Source organism: Somniosus microcephalus, chromosome 5 (assembly GCF_052327205.1).
Source record: "Somniosus microcephalus isolate GS21.2 chromosome 5, FLI_Smic_1.0, whole genome shotgun sequence".
In the NCBI taxonomy this organism is placed as follows: Eukaryota; Metazoa; Chordata; class Chondrichthyes; order Squaliformes; family Somniosidae; genus Somniosus; species Somniosus microcephalus.
In genome coordinates this window covers 145,132,831-145,152,030 of record NC_140991.1, presented here as the reverse complement: position 1 = coordinate 145,152,030, position 19,200 = coordinate 145,132,831, and the positions used below count along the sequence as shown (strand labels likewise).

General features: G+C 40.7%; 1 protein-coding gene across 5 annotated transcripts in view; it reads left to right on the top strand.

Moving 5' to 3' along the window:
- The window catches only part of dync1i1a (dynein cytoplasmic 1 intermediate chain 1a), a 281,234-nt gene extending 263,317 nt beyond the window's left edge, over nt 1-17,917 (top strand). For all 5 annotated transcript variants that reach the window (XM_085988332.1, XM_085988335.1, XM_085988333.1 and 2 more), the window contains 2 exons: nt 3,057-3,182; nt 17,271-17,917. In XM_085988332.1, the coding sequence (XP_085844458.1) occupies nt 3,057-3,182; nt 17,271-17,390 (246 nt within the window). In that variant the 3' untranslated portion in view covers nt 17,391-17,917. The remainder of the gene's footprint in view (nt 1-3,056; nt 3,183-17,270) is intronic.
- The last annotated feature ends 1,283 nt before the right edge of the window (nt 17,918-19,200 follow it).

Sequence of the window (19,200 nt, the reverse complement as noted above, 5' to 3'; positions counted from 1 at the left end):
GATTCATGGTGCCCACCCAAGTCACGTCTACCAATTTAATATACACCTATTTCAGTTTCCAATGAAATTAATAATTTCTGTAGTAGTTGTTGACCTTCATGGCCACTTCAGGATAACACAGTGGGCTGAAAACAATAACGGCATGTGAACGATGCACGCCATCACTAATGAGCAAATCGGCCAGCAAGTTCAGAGGATTAAGAGATATGGCGTGAGTTGTGAATCTCCAGAACTTGCTGGTCAATTTCTGCCGTTTGCTTTGTAGAACCAGCATCTTGTCCGTAGCGCCTCGTTATTTTTAAGAACTTGGTGGATTTGTACATTAATTGCCCATTAAACTCGCCACAGAAAGTTAAGTCTAGTAATTAATAGTGTAAGTATCCTTTTAACGATGTGATAATTGTTAATGACTGCGAATCAACCTCTCTGGCCCAGAACGTCAACAGTTTAAACGGTGGTGTCTCATTCCTTCAGGTAGTGAATTGATGGAAATTTTAAAAATGGCAAATTTAATTTTTTTCCCCTTTTTTTTTTCTATCTTAATTCTATTTCTTTTTCTGTACCTGATTTGATTCTAATTCACCCAATCTAATTCACCCTCCTTCTCCGATTTTCATCTGTTTATTTCTCAATCCTTAAATCTCATTGGTTAAGGAGATACACTGTTGGTCCCATTGTTCACTCTGGTCTCAAATGGCCTTGTTTGATTCACAGGCCTATTTTTGCAATCCTTGCCCTCGCCACGCAGTTACCAGCTCGCACTTCCAGTAAGTTAGGGCACAATAATCTTTTGAGCTGAAGGGTGCAGGAAAATGTCTGTATAATGGCTTACGCCGTGAGATACCCCGCTCAAGCAAGTTCCGGCCCATTATCTTGGCTACTAGTCCAAATACATGTTTGTTACCATTTGGAAATTTTCACTGTGATGGGAAGGGTCCACTTTAGTCTTTCCCCAGTAGGAATAAGCTAATGTTGCTTTTCTTTCATTACCATCATATTAAAGAAAATATGTTTGCATCCTGCTAATATGAATATCAGAATAACCATTGTTTATCTCCCAAAGAAATCTTACAACTTTATGGTGAAAGGATCATACAGTGTCACATCTCAACCATGTGGAGATCATTATTGCCTTTAGAAGTATAGCCAGGGAGCAAAAAACTGCACGAGTTCTCTGTGAAAGTTAAGAAAGTAGCACATTGATGTGTATAAAAGAAAGTATAATTTCTATCCCATTTCTGATTCTTCGAGGTGACTGTGGCCTATCTGAGTCAAATATTTATTGATGCTGTGGATTTTCCAAAACATCAGATTTTTGTTATTTTATAGGGTACGCTACCCTCCCCTCGTCCTCCTCTGTTCTCATTTTGCCAGAACATGCACCTCTGCGGAGATGGTGAGTAGGGAGACTCTCCCAGGCCTTTGCCTAAGTTGCTCTTGAGCCAGCTACCAAGAGCTATACAATAGTGGCATGATGGCCAGTATACTTTCTCTGCAGTTTTCCCTTTCCCACCTGCATCTGTTTTGTGTGGGAGATCAAACCCACAACTCGCCACATAATGGCTCAGGTGTTGGTGCTCCAGTGTCCTGCCATTCAAACCTATGTTTTTGTAACAATATTTAACCTACATCTGATCCTGTGAATCCAATGGTTGTCCTATCGGCTGATGATTATTGTTAAATCAATTTTAAAAAGTAATCTCCATAGTGTACAATATACAAGGAGCACAGTTAATTGAAATTCTAACTTGCCTCCAGGGGGTTCCCAGTTGTGATATTTAGTCTTTACTGATTTCAACAAGGGCAGTGATGGAGGAATTGCAGTTGGCAAAAGTCTCCTCGGGTGTGGGAAGGGGAAATCAGCCGGGATTCATGCTCTGATCACTATCGAGTAATCCCTGCTGGAAAATGCACCTGTGTGGACTTCAGATGACGACTGAATTGTCACAACGCATCCCTTGTGTTTGAATACGTTGTTGATACAGAATCCAGCTCGCAGCTGAAGAACGGCTACTTAGGTGAGGTATAAGAGGCCGCTGGTACACATGGAACCTTCCGCCAACACGAATCACCGTCTTCAGGAGAGATGGGGAGGAAAGAAACTCCAATGCACTGCACAACAGTTATTAGACTCTGATTCATACTTCCAGTTCCCTACATTGAGTTATTGATCTCGGACATGGCTTCATAGAGGAGGTGCTCCATAGAAGCCTGGTGCTCCTCCAAAAAGTGGGGTGGGTGGCGGGGAAAACATTGCCGAAGAATCATTCTGGCCTGCTCTGGGCAACTTCTAGAAGCTGGTCCTAGAACTGATGACCTGCTCATCTCAGCTGGGAATTATAAAATGATACAGCACAGGAAGAGGCCATTCAACCCATTGTGCCTCTGCTGGCTCTTTGGTAGAGCTGTCCAATTAGTCCCACTCCCCTGCTCATTGCCCATAGCCCTGTCTTTCCTTTCAAGTATTTATCCAATTCTCTTTTGAATGTTACTATTTAATCTGCTTCCACCACCCTTTCAGGCAGTGCATTCCAGATCACAACACCTAGCTGTGTTTTAAAAAAAAAAAAAAAAAAATTCTCATGGCGCCTTTGGTTCTTTTGCTAATCACCTTAAATCTGTGTCCTCTGGTTACTGACCCTTCTGCTGCTGGAAACTGTTTCTAATTTACTCTGGCAAAATCATTAACTGTTTTGAACACCTCTATCAAATCTCTTAATCTTCTCTGCTCCAAGGAGAACAACCCCAGCTTCTCCAGTCTCTCCACATAACTGAAGTCCCTCATCCCTGATACCATTCAAGTAAATCGCTTCTGCACCCTCTCCAAGGCCTTGACACCCTTCCTATAAAGTGTTGCACTCAGAATAGGCCGCAATACTCCAGCTGAGACCTAAAGTGTTTTATAAAGCTTTAGCATAACTTGTTTGCTTTTGTACCCTATTCCTCTATTAATAAAGCCAAGGATCCCGTATGCGTTTTTTAACAGCCTTCTCAACTTGTTATTTGTTTACTTGGGCTGTAATACAAATTAACTTTTTAATATTGCCTCATTTTAGGTACCAACAGCTAGTGCAGCTGTTGAGGGAACGTCTGCACTAAATCGGGTTAGATGGGCACCAACTGGCAGGGAGGTGGCAGTAGGAGATTCAGAAGGACACATATGGGTTTATGATGTCAGCGAGGTAATTAACAAATTTGTTATTTGTTATAAAGTTACTTTTGTAATCTGTTTCACTGGTCGTTCATGCATATCTTTATGTATTTGAAATTTTACATTCTCTAAAATCCCAGGGAAATGTAGGTTACATTTCTGTGCTACTCTTGCGTTCTACTTGAAAGATGTGAAAGTTGAATATGGTTTGCATATTTTCTTACATAATTAACGTTGCTTTAATAGTTATATTTAACATTGTGTTCATTATAAGAACATAAGAAATAAGAGCAGAAGTAGGCCATACGGCCCCTCGAGCTTGCTCCGCCATTCAATAACATGGCTGATCATCCACCTCAACTCCACTTTCTCGCCCGATCTCAATATCCCTTGATTCCCCTAGAGTCCAAAAATCTATCTCAGTCTTGAACATTCTCAAAATCTCAGCATCCACAGTCCTTTGGGGCAGAGAATTCCAAAGATTCACAACGCTCTGAGTGAAGAAATTCCTCCTCATCTCAGTCTTAAATGGCCGACCCCTTATCCTGAGACTATGCCCCTTAGTTCTAGACACTCCAGCCAGAGGAAACAACCTCTCAGCATCTACCCTGTCAATCCCCTTCAGAATCTTGTATGTTTCAATGAGATCACCTCTCATTCTTCTAAACTTCAGAGAGTTTAGGCCCATTCTACATAATCTCTCATCATAGGACAGCCCTCTCATCCCAGGAATCAATCTAGTGAACCTTTGTTGCACCGCCTCCAAGGCAAGTATATCCTTCCTTAGATAAGGAGACCAAAACTGCACAGTACTCCAGGTGTGGTCTCACCAAGGCCCTGTACAATTGTAGCAAGACTTCCTTACTCTTATACTCCAACCCCCTTGCAATAAAGGCCAACATGCCATTTGCCTTCCTTATTACTTGCTGTACCTGCATGCTAGCTTTGTGTTTCTTGCACAAGGACACCCAAATCTTTCTCAATACCAAAACATTTAAAAGTTTCTCACCATTTAAAAAATTATTCTGTTTTTCTATTCTTCCTACCAAAGTGAATAACCTCACATTTTCCTACATTATACTCCATCTGCCACCTTACTGCCCACTCACTTTATCTATATCCCTTTGCAGACTCTCTATTCTCCTCACAGCTTACTGTCCAACCTAGCTTTGTATCGTCATCAAACTTGGATACATTACACTCGGTCCCTTCATCTAGGTCTTTAATATAGATTGTAAATAGCTGAGGCCCCAGCACTGATCCTTGCGGCACCCCACTAGTTACAGCCTGCCAACCCGAAAATTGCCTGTTTATCTCTACTCTGTTTTCTGTCCATTAACCAATCCTCTCTCCATGCTACTATATTACCCCCAACCCCATAAGCCCTTATCTTGTGTAATAACCTTTTATGTGGCACCTTATCAAATGCCTTTTGGAAATCCAAATATACTATATCCACTGGTTCCCCTTTATCTACCCTGCTAGTTACATAAGAACATAAGAAATAGGAGCAGGAGTAGGCCAATCGGCCCCTCGAGCCTGCTCCGCCATTCAATAAGATCATGGCTGATCTGATCCTAACCTCAAATCTACTTTCACTCTCCATCCCACCCGAACCCATGTGATCTCCCGGGAGAGGCGAAAAACCAGATAAAAAACCCAATGGCCAATTTGGGAGGAAAAAATCTGGGAAATTCCTCTCCGACCCATCTAGGCGATCGAAACTCGTCCAGGAGATCACTCTGTCCCTGTATTTCCTGCAGTACTTACCTTCTGTAAGAGGTGATCTCCACCCCAGCCAGGAACAGGCCCAATTTACTCTTGAAGGACTCCTAGCTGGCAGCCTGTTCCCGAGGTCTCCACTAATCCCTGTGAATAGAACCATCTCCTGAAATCTAACACAGAATTAGAACACAAGAAGTAGGAGGAGGACCAGGCTGCACGGCCCCTGGGCCCACTCCGCCACCCACAGGGCCATGACCGATCCGAACCTAGCCTCATGTCCGATTTCCTACCCGCTCCCCGTAACACCTAATTCCCCTTCTAGGAAACTCTCTCTTTCTGTTTTAAATTTATTTAATGATGTAGCTTCCACAGCTCTCTGGGGCAGCAAATTCCACAGACCTACCACCCTCTGAGTGAAGAAGTTTCTCCTCATCTCACCTCAGAAAGCTCTAATAAATTTGTCAAACATGATTTACCTTTCATAAAACCATGCTGACTCTGCCTAATCATGTTATGATTTTCTAAGTGCCCTGATACCACTTCGTTAACAATGGATTCCAGCATTTCCTTACTACTGATGTCAGGCTACCTGGCCTGTAGTTCCCTGTTTTCTCTCTTCCCTCCTTTCTTGAATAGTAGTGTTACATTTGCGACCTTCCAATCTGCTGGAACCATTCTAGAATCTAGGGAATTTTGGAAGATCAAAATTTCTGCAGCTACCTCTTTTTAGAACCCGAGGATGTAGGCCATCAGGTCCAGGGGATTTGTCGGCTTTTAGTCCCATTAGTTTCTCTAGTATTTTTTCTGTACTTATATTAATTACGTTGTTCCTCACCCTCAGTAGACCCTTGGTTCCCCACCGTTTTTGGTATGCTTTTTGTGTATTCTACTGTGAAGATAGATACAAAATATTTGTTTAACATTTCTGACATTTCCTTATCCCCCATAATAATTTCTCCTGTCTCAGCCTCTAAGGGACTAACGTTTACTTTTGCTACTCTCTTGCTTTTTATATACTTGTAGAAGCTCTTACAATCTTTTTTTATTTCTTGCTAGTTTTCTCTCGTACTATTTTTCCCCCTTTTTTTTATCACTTTTTTTGGTCATCCTTTGCTGGTTTCTGAAACTCTCCCAATCCTCAGGCTCACTACTACAGGAAACTTTTGTTTAAACGACACCTAAATATCCGGAATTCTCTTAACCGGCAAAATTCATACTCCGAAAACAACACCTCAATAACCGGAAATGTTGCCGAGTCTGAGTCTCCCACGGTGGCCGAGTCAGTCAGTGGGGGTAGTTCTCCAAACTGCCACTACTCGGCTTCTTGGCGCTGTCAGACGTCCGAACACCTCAACAACAGGACTCTGACTCTGTTTGTTAAAAATAGCCTCGGTAGATAACCCTCTCCGTCATCCAGAATTTTTCATCAACCGGCACCATCCCAGTCCCGTCAGTGCCGGATACCAAAGAGTTTCCTGTATTCTTCGCAACATTATAAGCTTCTTTCAATCTAATGCTATCCTTAACTTCTTTAGTTAGCCATGGATGGATCACTTTTCCCGTGGAGTTTTTGTTTCTCAATGCAATGTATTTTTGTTGAGAATTATGAACTATTTCTTTAAATGCTAGCCACTGCTTATCTACCGCCATACCTTTTAATCTATTTTTCCAATCTACCTTAGCCAACTCACCCCTCATACCTATGTAATTGGCTCTTTAATTTTAAGAGTCTAGTTTCGGACTTAGAATTTCACATTAAGTTTGATAGTGACTTGCCTATCATATTATGATCACTCTGCCCCAGAGGATCCTTTACTATGAAATTGCTAATTAACCCTGTATCATTACACAATACAAGATCTAAAATAGCCTGTTCCCTGGTTGGTTCCATGACTTATTGTTCCAGGAAACTGTCCTGAATGCATTCCATGAACTCGTCCTCCAGACTACCTTTCCCAATTTAATTTGTCCAGTCTATATGAAGATTAAAGTCCCCCAAAATTCTTGCATTACCTTTATTACAAGCTCCTACTATTTCTTGATTAATATTCTGTCTAATGGTACAGCTACTGTTAGGGGGCCTATATACTACCCCCACCAGTGTTTTCTGCCCCTTGTTATTCCTTATCTCCACTCATACTGATTCTACTTTCTGATCTTCCGAGCCGAGATCCTTTCTCGCTACTGTCCTTATGTCAACCTTTATTATCCGTGCTACCCTTCCCCCTCCTTTGCCATTCTGCCTGTCTTTTTGAAACACCAAGTACCCTGGAACATTTAGTTCCCAACCTTGGTCACCTTGCAACCACGTCTCTGTAATGGCTATTAGATCAAACCCATTTATCTCTCTCTGTGCCACAAGTTTGTCTATTTTGTTACGAATGCTGCGTGCATTCAGATAAAGAGCCTTTAATTTAATTTTTTTTACCATTATTCCCTGCTTTGACCTTATTCTCTGCTGCACTGCTACCGTTAAACTCACGGGGAGAAATTGGGCGGAGCCGCAAACGGGGCGCCAAGCTCGCCTGGGCGCCAAATTTTGCGCTGCGATCGGAGCAGCAGCGATCACCGGAAATTCAGCTTGAGCGCCCCAAGAGGGACACGGGGTGAGGCTCGAGGCGCACCGTGTCCCTCTTGGGGCGCTGAAACTGAATATCGCAGCACCACACGCTGTGGCACGGCGCGCTGCGGTACTGCAGGCCTTCCTCCCATTCTTAAGGGGGAGGGGCCTGCACCAGCGCGATGAGCGATCGCGAGTGCCGGCAAAAGAGCCCGGCACCGAGGAGAAGTGCCGGGCTCTCGGAAAGCAGCCGGCAATGCCGCGGGGGGAGAACAGGAGGCCGGGGACGGAGGTGCTGGCAGGCGGCCGCCGAAAAAAAAACGGCCGCCCCGCACCTCCACCTTAATTTGCGCCACTGCCGCCACAGGTAGGCCCTATGAACCGGGCGCGATTAGCGAGCGGCGCTACAGAGGCGGTCGCTGCCAAATATCGCGATCGGGGCAGTAGCGGGGCGCTGCGCAGATGAGGTCATCAGTGGCGGTGCAGCGCAACAGACTAATGCCGCCATTAGCGCCCCAGCTAAATATCGCGGGAGGCGTGGCCAGTAGTGCTAAAGCCACTGAGTGCCCTCTTTAGGCGCTAACTGGTGAGTGAAGAAATTTCTCCTCATCTCAGTCCTAAATGTCCTACCCTGTATCCTGAGACTGTGACCCCTTGTTCTAGACCCCCCCAGCCAGGGGAAACATCCTTCTTGCATCCAGTCTGTCTAGCCCTGTCAGAATTTTATACGTTTTAATGAGATCCCCTCTCATTCTTCTAAACTCTAGTGAATACAGGCCTAGTTGACCCAATCTTTCCTCATATGACAGTCCCACCAGCCCAGGAATCAGTCTGGTGAACCTTTGCTGCACTCCCTCCATGACAAGTATATCCTTTCTTGGGTAAGGAGACCAAAACTGCACACAGTACTCCAGGTGTGGTCTCACCAAGGTCCTGTACAACTGTAGTAAGACATCCTTGCTCCTGTACTCAAATCCTGTTGCAATGAAGGCCAACATACCATTTGCCTTCCTAACTGCTTGCTGCACCTGCATGTTTGCTTTCAGTGACTGGTGTACAAGGACATCCAGGTCCCTCTGTACATCAACATTTCCCAATCAAAAGAAACAAACACAATAAAATGATCCCTCCCCACTCCATTTAAAATTTGTCTGTAATGCAATTATTGTCTGATCTATTTTGTAATTGGTAAACTTTAATATGTTGCATAAATAAATAACATAGAAAAGTCAGGGATGAAAGAAATCTCACCAGAGTTCATCCACCTGGTACCCTAACTCTCCTGACATGGCATCGAAGTGTATTTTAAATAACCCAATGTGTTTTATTACTTTGTTACCTCTACATAAGTGGAGCAACAACATGAGAGGTGCAGATAAAATGAAGAGCATTTATTTTTGGAATCTATTGCCTTTAATTTCTTTAATTTTTATATATTTTAATAGCCATTTTCCAGATGTATTGCACCACAGGTTGCATTTTAATTGATCTCAAATTTAACTTTAGGAAAACACAACCTGATAAGAGGTTAATCTCTCTTTATTTTAATTATGAAAGTTTAATATCCTAGTTCTCAAACTCAGTGGTGAGATAAATTGTGCTTCATTTTTCTCATTGTACTATTTCAGACTTTCCATTTTCCAATGGATAAATTAAATTTCATGAATAATAAATCATTGAAATGCATATGTTAAAATATAATTTTTCATATTAATCAATTTATTTTTTAAAAGGTTAATTAATGGCATTTTCCTTTTAGCACTGAGGTATTTTGCCTACAATATGAGTTTCCAATATTCTGGTAATATTCATCTGTAAGTTTTACTGTTCTAAAGTCCATCGGCAATCATCTGTTTAAAGAAGAATCTTCACTAAATTATGTTTAGCCGTAAGGCAAAGGAAGCCTCATCGGTGACTATTCGAACATTTAGTGAAAAGGCTTTTGAGTTTTGAAATGTTATGATAGTATGTCACAAATGATTAATTCAGAAACATTTAAATTACAGTATTACATGCAAAAAGTTTTGAAGTTGGTCGCTTTCACTGAATGCATAGTTCTTCAGTTAACTGCTGTAGATCTGTACCGCCCCTTAACTCACCCACACAGGAGTTCAAGATTGCATCTTTTCCCCACAAGCTAGAATATCTAGAACAATGTAAAAGTCAAATCCTGAAATCCATTTAGTCATTCCGATTACTGCTGCTTTCTCAGACATTATTCACTGCCATTTCCAGCAATTTTCCCACAACGGTATGCTGCCTCAGAATTGTTTCTTGTACGAAGATTCCTTGAAGCCAATAGTACCACAGTTATTCGTAACCTGCCCTATCGCACAGATTCACAGTTCAGGCTGTAATAGTGTTCTACTTCATTTTCCTTTCAATACAAATATAGTTTTCTAGCCTTGCATCTATTTTTTGTGTGCATTTGTGGAAAAGTAATTTATTGGAACTCGCTGACAAAACAGATAAAAATTTAAATATAAAGTACTGTTCTCATAATTCTAAATGTAACTAGAGCTTCCCATTTTAGTCATTTATCAATTAAGGATCCAATGTAAAATTAATAAACTTTAATTATAAAAATGTAGAAAATTCACTTACGCAATTCTGCTGTAATTAATAAGGGAAACACTTTCTAATTTTGGAATAACATTGTTATGAGATGTTACAAGTTCCCATTTTGTCCAGTACTAATATTACTGTACATCAAATCAATTTTTTTTTAAGATTGAGTCTTAATTTCAGGATCATGCATTGTATATTTTGTATTCCTGCTAAGTATTATCCCATTTTCAAATCTGCTCATCTTGACCACAGTAATACATCTGTTTGACAGACTGTTATTTTGTATGTTAGGTTGAACTTCAACAACTAATGAGGCTTTATACTCTTCCAAACAATGATAAAAATATTGATTATTCAAAGTTTATCCTTTCATATAAAGAGCACTGTAGATTATTTCTTACTGATCAGTTCACTACTGAATAATAGAAGCATGTTTACACAAAGTAAAACGCTACTTCAATTTTTTTAAATGTGGGAGAGGCTAGTTGCTTTTAAAGAGAACTCCTTGTACTGATTTCAGAATTTAGAATGATTTATAGAAACCTCAGAATAAAATCCCTGTGTTTGTCAAAGATTTTTTTTCCAAACATTAAATTTCCATTAATGTAGTGGAAAAACATTTTTATCAAAGTAAAGAATAACTTAATATTATTATTCTACCTATCTCTTGAAGGTAAAACATTGGTAAATTTCAATTTTGTTGTTTCCAGTGTGTTTATTGATTTTGCCTCATCCTAAATTGCTATTCTGCAATTTATTGTAATCATGACAAACTTTAAACAGATACAGGAAATAGTCACCTTTTCTTTGCAGATTAATACAAATTAAATCATTGTAAATTGGAAATATTTTTTACTATTTTAATAACCATTTCTATAAATGTGAAATATTGGAATTGGAAAAGTATGCCAGCCTTGGCCATTCATTGTCATGATATAATTTGATATGCATGAAGTTTAGCTTTTCAATGTGAATTCTTTCCCCCCCCCCCCCCCCCTCCCGGAATTCAAAGTTTTTTCTTTGCAGTAATAAGATCTGGCATTACTTTCAAAGCCTGGTTTAAGACTATCTTCTGGTAATGTGCAGATTTTAACAAGGAAATACTAGCATGAAGGAGTAATTATATAGGATTAGTGACATTGTAAAGAGCATTTTGAATAGCCAAGTTTAATTTTAATATAGAACTTCTGCTTAACTTTAAACTTGTCATGCAAAAAAACCAGAAAATAAATAAGTATGAAGACAGTTTGCTTTACACCTTTTCACTGCTAATGATTTTTTTCTTGATTCTGTATGTGTATACTACATTTTAATAAGACTTTGAATCAAATCTGTAATTATAAATTTTATTGTTTCATACATTACTCAGTTTTTACAAGAACATATGTCTACCTAAAGTATACGTCACTGTCATAATGTCAAAGGAGTTGGCTGTATATAGGAAATGTTAATTGGTGATGTTGCTGTTAAGTTTCTGTCACAATATACAGTAGCTTAAGACAAATTGTAACAAAGGGGAAGTTAACTGTACCTTTGGTGGGACTGCCAATTTGAAAGTCCTGGTTTGCCAGTTTTTTTTTATTCGTTCATGGGATGTGGGTGTCGCCAGCATTTATTGTCCATCCCTAATTGCCCTTGAGAAGGTTCTTTGCAGCAGTTTGGTACAACTGAGTGGCTTGCTAGGCCATTTCAGAGGGCAGTTAAGAGTCAACCACATTGCTGTGGGTCTGGAGTCTCATATAGGCCAGACCAGGTAAGGACAGCAGATTTCCTTCCCTGAAGGACATTAGTAAACCAGATGGGTTTTTACAACAATCCAGTAGCTCCATGGTCACCATTACTCATGCTAGCTTTTTATTACAGATTTATTTAATTAACTGAATTTAAATTCCCCAGCTGCCATGATGGGATTTGAACTCATGTCTCCAGATCATTAGTCTAGTCCTCTGGATTACTAGTCCAGTTACATAACCACTATGCTACCATTGCCAAATGTTCTCATACCGATTCCACACTTTAAAAGGCTGACCACCACAGAATCAGCAGGACTAGCTGTTTTGGGGTGCACTCCCCAACAGTTATTACATTACATTAAATTGGTACCCCACCTGCAGGAAGGTACTCAGTGATCCAGATAAAGTACCTGCTAACACTCTGGGATTTAAAAATTGGATTTGGGTCCAAGTTATACAGGAGAGTTCTTTTAAATCAGTAGTACGTAGGTGCCAAGAACCCATTAAATCTGTCCTCAAAGCACTTCCAATTTGGATGTTTGTCAATAAAATCCTTTCATTTACATAATGATTAAACCATGTCTCTACCAAAATATCTCTTCAGTCAGTGACACCTTTCCCAGGAACTCATTAACTAGCATGTGTGTTTTATCTTTTGCGGAATATTTAGAATGCTTAACCCTTGGTGCAGAAACTTTGAGAGGAGTGTCTAGACAGCAAATGCCAATCTTTGTGCTGAATCTCCTGGATAAATTTTCTAACTTTTTTTCTTTCAACTATTTTTTAAAATCAATCAAGTGTCTCATAGAAATTATTATTCAGAGACACTGCAGATAAAGAACCAGATTCTTTTTGAAATGACCCCTCACTGTCCAAAGTTCACTGTTAGCCCAATAATTAAGATGGTCACTTTTTGCAAAATAAAAATTGAACAAAATGCATAATGATGCAGTGGTGTGCTAAGAATATTTTTCCGGTACATTGATGACTCGGTGCCATTTCCTGCTCTTGCCCCGAACTAGAAAATGCCATCAACTTTGCTTCCAATTTCCACCCTTCCCTCGCCTTCACATGGTACATCTCCGACTCTGCCTTTCCTTTCCTCAACTTCTCTTTCTCCATTTCTGGGGATAGGCTATCAACCAATATCTGCTATAAGCCCACTGACTCCTACAGCTACCTTGACTACATTTCCTCCCACCCTGCTTCCTGTAAGGACTCTATTCCATTCTCCCAGTTTTTCCATCGCATCTGTTGTGACCGTACCACCTTCCATACTAGTGCTTCCGATATGTTTTCCTTGTTCCTCAGCTGAGGATTCCACTCCACTGTGGTTGACCAGGCCCTCGACACTGTCCGTTCCATTTCCCACACTTCTGCTCTCACCCCTTTCCCTCCCTCCCGGAACCTGCTCTCACCCCTTTCCCTCCCTCCCGGAACCTGCTCTCACCCCTTTCCCTCCCTCCCGGAACCTGCTCTCACCCCTTTCCCTCCCTCCCGGAACCACAATAGGGTTCCCCTTGTCCTCACCTTCCACCCCACCAGCCTCCACATTCAATGGATCATCCTCTGCCATTTTCACCACCTCCAGTGTGATGCCACCACCAAAGACATCTTCCCCCTCCCTTTTTCATATTCCGAAGGGACCGTTCCCTCCGTGACACCCTGGTCCACTCCTTAATCACCCCCTCCCCTTCCCACAGCGCCTTCCCATGCAGGCACAGGAGAAGCAACATCTGCCCTTTTACCTCCTCCCTTCCCACCATCCAGGGCCCCAAACACTCCTTCCAGGTGAAACAGCGATTTACTTGTACTTCTTGCAATTTAGTATACTGTATTTGCTGCTCACAATGCGGTCTCCTCTACACTAGGGAGACCAAACGCAGATTGGGTGACACGTTTGCGGAACACTTCCATTCAGTCTGCAAGCGTGACCCCGAGCTTCCGGTCATCTGTCACTTTAATTCTCCGCCCCACTCCCACTCTGACCTCTCTGTCTTTGGTCTCCTACACCATCTCAATGAAGCTCAATATAAGATTGAGGAACAGCAGCTCATCTTTCGATCAGGCACTTTACAGTCTTAAGGACTCAACATTGAGTTCAACAATTTCAGATCATAACTCTGCCCCATTTTTTCCAGATGGCAGCAGTTGATGAAGCTGCTATTCCTATTTACAGCTCATCCAGACCCATCTTTTGTTTCTTTACTTGTCCCATTACCATCTCCTTTGCCTTGCACCATCATCCCTTTTGTCATTTAATCTCTCCTGCCTCCACCCTATCACAGACCTTCCATTTTATTCTTTCCTCTCCTTCCCCCACCCCCTTTCCCTGCCTCTGTACTTGCTTAAAACCTGTAACATCTCTGACGTTTTCCAGTTCTGATGAAAGGTCATTGACCTGAAATGTTAACTCTGTTTCTCTCTCCACAGATGTCGCCTGACCTGCTGAGTATTTTCAGCATTTTCTGTTTTTATTTCAGATCTCCGGCACCTGCAGTATTTTGCTTTTGTACTAAGAATATGACTTGCTTTGCCTGTGGTAACTGTTCTGATATGTGAAACCCTATGTAAAATTTCTGAAACCAATATATAAATTTAGTAAGTTTTATGTAGAAAGTAAAGAGAAATACAAGCTCAGTTGTTGAACCAGGTTATAGAAAAAGTAATATTTTTGAGTTATATTTATTTGCATCTTATTGGTAACACTACATTTCAGGAGGCTTTTATACTTCAGCTAGTCCAAATATGATCTATTGTTGTTTGAGTAAGCAGAGCATTGTAGCCAAAAGTGATGTTTCTCCTGATAAGGTAATATAAATGTTCATTAATTAGACATGATTGATTTGTAATGTAGATGTTACCTTTGTGCAATGATCAGCTCCATTGAGTCCATGTTTGTGTGCATCTGCTAACAAACATTTCAGCTTCCCTGTTCTGTTTTCTCTCTCTAAGAAACCCATCATCATTAGAAGTTGGAGCCTACAGTCAGGCCTTTGCTAGTATTAAAGGAGGTGTAAAGATGGAGCCTGAAGTGACTTGCCTGACAGTTTTTTTTTTAGAATTGTCCCGCTCTTTCTGGGATGGTGCTCAGCCTCCACTAAGCAGCTCACCAGCCAGGCTGAGATTGGGAAATCAGTGTGCAGGACAGCACACTGGTGTAGCCTTACCTGCTACTGCATTTTCACCCAGCTCCACAAAGTACAACTCTTCGAGAATGCCATGGTCTGTGTCCTCACCTCTACAAAGGTTCATATCACTATTATACCATCCTGGCCAAGCTCCACTGTCTCTCCATGCCCCAGCAAATTAATTTTAAGATTCATGACCTCACCTAATCCTACCTCAAGAGATCACCTCCTGTCATACAACCACCCTCTTCTTTGAATTTGGCCTCCTGCTCATTTTGTACATTTTCCATTCCACCATTGGTAGCTGCTCTTTTAGTGTCCCTGCCCTCTGGAACTCTCTCATTACCTTGACATGGTCACCCCTTTCCTATCTTCCAAATCCTCATAAGATTCTTTTGTTCACCTGTGTTTTCTTCTTTTGGCTTTCTCCTTCCTGCAAGGTGCCCTCTTTTGTGCTTTGCTCTGTAAAGTAGTCCAAGATGTGGATGTGAGGTGTTTCATAGAAATGTAAACTGTTGTTGCCAAGTCCACTTTTCACAAGAGCGATTATATTGTGAGAGATCTCTTCACAGCTTTGGTTAGTTTGTAAGTTTCACTTTATAAATATTTAATTAATTCAGTCTATACTTTAACATAGTCTTGGGGAGAAATGAAGGTCCTTCTTTATTTAGAGTTTTTTTTTTAAGTGTATCTGTTTTACACATCAGCAATACAATTAGTTTATAAACAGAAGATTCCCACCAAACTTTTACATCAAAGGCATTATCATACAGTCAAGTAGATCATGCTAGAATGTACACGTCAGGAGCTACAGGCCACTGGTTCAGTGGTTGTGTGGAAACCTGGTTCTTTGTTACTCGGGTGTTGAATGAGGACCTTCATCCAACTGGTTACGAAGATGTTTTGAACCTACAGTACTTTGAAGCAGTAAAAATGAACATGATTTCAGTGAAGAAGTTATTTTTTTAATTGCTCAAACGCAAAATAGCTCCCCTTCTAGCTAGATTGGTAAATGCATTGTCCAGTGTGGTACTGACCCATACACACCAGGAAACTTCAGTCATGTTCTGTGCTGAATTGGCTGATTGCCGCTGGGATGGTAGTAAGGGTATTGCAATTGTTGCAAATGGTCTCAACATCACTGGGCTAAGAAGGGGAAAATTCTAGCGGGATTCCTGCTGCTGGACCACAATCCAGTGACCCTGCTGGGAAGTATACATATGTGGGTTGTCAGTGAGAATAGAATCAGGCTTGACTCTGATGCCCTACAATTGAATAGTCTACTGTTACTATCTAGGCTTACGCATGAAGAATAGTTGATTAAATGCATTATCTTTAAAAACAGTTTTGACTGGGTTTACTTTATATACTTCTGTAAATTGAGAGATCTTGGAAGAAAACTGCATGTGCACCAGAAGTGTTGGTTCATGTAGCTTTTTTAAATATTGCCAAGGAGTAATGTATGAGACCTGCTCGACTGCTAGAAAGGCAGATGAGATGGAAGTAGCTTCTGGTGGCCATACTTTTGCTTCTATTGCCATGTTTTATTCAGAGCTGCTGAATAAACTGGCCTCTGTCATGAACAGGAGTTAATGCCTCACCTTCCTTCCACTGCAGCATAAAGGTGGTGTAGAATCACAAGAGGAGGGTTTTGATTTGTTTTGCTGTTTCCCAGCAATAGGAAATCTAGCCCATTATACCTCAACACCAACCTTATTGCACCAGTATGGTATTTTTATTTCCCACACTAATCACCCATCTGGCACCCCTCTGAATTAGAATACCAATTTGTGTCAAATTATAGGTAGTTTTGTGCTGCAAGCCCACATCCACCAGGGAATGGGTTGAGACTGGCCAAACTCGTGTCACATAAGACCCGAGAGAAGACTTTCATGCTATTTGTTTTAACTAAATTCAAACCCAGCTTCTAGGATAAAAGGTCAATGTACTACCTAATCCCCAATTGTAGTTGAAAGTTAAGATTATTCTCATTTTTAAATGTAAATATTAAAAAATAGTACAAAATTCTCTTGACACTCTCAACAGGTGTCCCCGAATATATGTTAATGGCTCTTAGTAGTTGTTAAACTACATTTACTGCAGGCTAGTGATTTACAACCTTTTATATCTTGTCACGTTGCCAAATAAATTTGTGTTTAAGTCTTTAAACCCGTTAACTTATTCTGTTCAAGTTGCCTATAGTGAATCTAATGTGTATAGCATGTGAATGAAAGTAATCTTGACCAAAAAGAATGAGTTAAAAACCATAAACTGAAATTGTTTAGTAGTCACAATATAAATGAAACAGGAAATGAGGTACCTCTTTGAAAGCTTGTGAAAGTTGAGGGTTAAGAATTTTTTCCTAAAAAGGTGAAGCACTTTCACTTTCTTCTCATTCACAGCAATTGGCAATCCCTCACAGTGATGAATGGGCTCGTTTTGCTAGGACCCTGGTGGAAATCCGGGCTAACCGGGCAGATACTGAAGAGGAAAGTGTAGTTGAATTGGCTGCACAGCTGTAAGACATTATCTACACTCGTCTTGCCAGCCCAATGATGCCATACCAGATATGCCAGTGTAAAGTGCCATTCATGATGAAAAGCTGCTATTAATTTTACCGTTTCACACTCTAGTATGTTTAACAATATGTAAAGTGTGTTTAAAAACAACATAGGATTATGAAAATACCCGCTGGAATCTGTGATGTTAAATGGGTGTCATAAATACTGAAATTGCATAAGAAATATTCATTGATGCCTTTTAACTAGTTAGTAGCTGTATTTAATGACTAGAAGCCCATAGTTAAACTTGTGTTCGCATGCACGTATGCTATAGATCTATTAAACCCATATGACGCCAGATATGATGATGTGCAGATGTGGTGAGCTACACTGTACAAGGCTGAGCCAAGAATTTCAGATGTGGTGTTTTCGCACTTGTAATGCACATTATGAATGGTTGTACTGTATGAGCATTGCTGCTCCATATTTATTAAACTACTGCATGGAATGTACTAGAAAAGCATTAAAATAAACTCTCCTAGAACATGCCCATGATGTGTCTCCTTTACTGTCTCTCTGTATATTTCAGTTTTCCTCATTAAATTCAAGCATTAGAGGCCATGTTGGCCCTCATTTAAAGAAATGCATATTTTCCCCCAAAAAATGTCCTCCTAAGTGGTATGGTAGCAATTCTAATTTAAGTAGGAGTTTTAAAGGTCCATTATCTCAATATGATGCAACAACAATTCAGATCTCCTGCTGTCATCTGCATACTAGTCAACATACTGATATTTGAGGTTTGAGCACTCATATTTACCAGCACGTGACACATAATCTGCTTCAAAAGTTGATTATTTAGCCCCTCTCTGAGAAACTAGCTACTGTTTGAGTGAAACTTGATTTGATGTGGCTGATGCACGATTAGATTAATTCTATAGATGCATATTTTTTCCTACTAACAAATCTTGCCCTTTTTTCAAATTCCACAGTACTGTTGAAATATTCACTCCCAATTAAAATGTTGTATGTAGCAGGTCAGAACAGACCCCTGGAGATTGCAAAGCTGAGAAAAAAACTGACTTGGGAGGATTTGACCACACTAAGAATATGCTCTGAGTTTCACAGAAGTGAGTTTGTTCTATTTTAGATCTTTGGAAAATATGTCCAATGCCCAATTTGGTACTATATTTAGAATTGTACTAAACTGGAGCATAAACAATGCTAATAGTATAATTTGCATGTTCCAATTGTTCTAGTGAAATAATAATGAAAATGTGTGATATCTTGGACTTTCCTCTTTTTGCATAACTGTTTTTCTCCAGGTGCACTTCTGAAGAACCGCCATAAAAGTGGGAACGGTTAAGGAACACTTCATCCAAACATGTTATGCTATCTCTTGCTTTCCCTCTAAATATTTAGCTCAGCCCAGTGTTTTGTCATACTCAAGCTATGCCAACACCACATTTAGTAGAAAGTGCTGCTGGTTACTGTGTTAGACAGATGATTTTGTTTCATCATGTGTTTCCAAGCTCAGCAGCACCAACCTGCCGCCACACCCCAACTGAAGCAACTTGACGCATGCTGGTGTACAGTGCCACAGATCGGCCTCCTGTAGCTTGCTCAAGTGGTCGTTCACTGTAAACCTGGACAGTGATTATTGGTAGGCTTTTTGACTGTGATAGACATCACAGCCAATCACTGATAGCAATCAGCAGCAGCCACCTTATCAAGACCCCTTCTTCCTGCAGGAATAGTATTGAGGTAAATTGTAATGGCCTATTGGTTGCACTCTTGCTTCTCAGTTCGGAATTTATGGGTTCAATCCCCATTG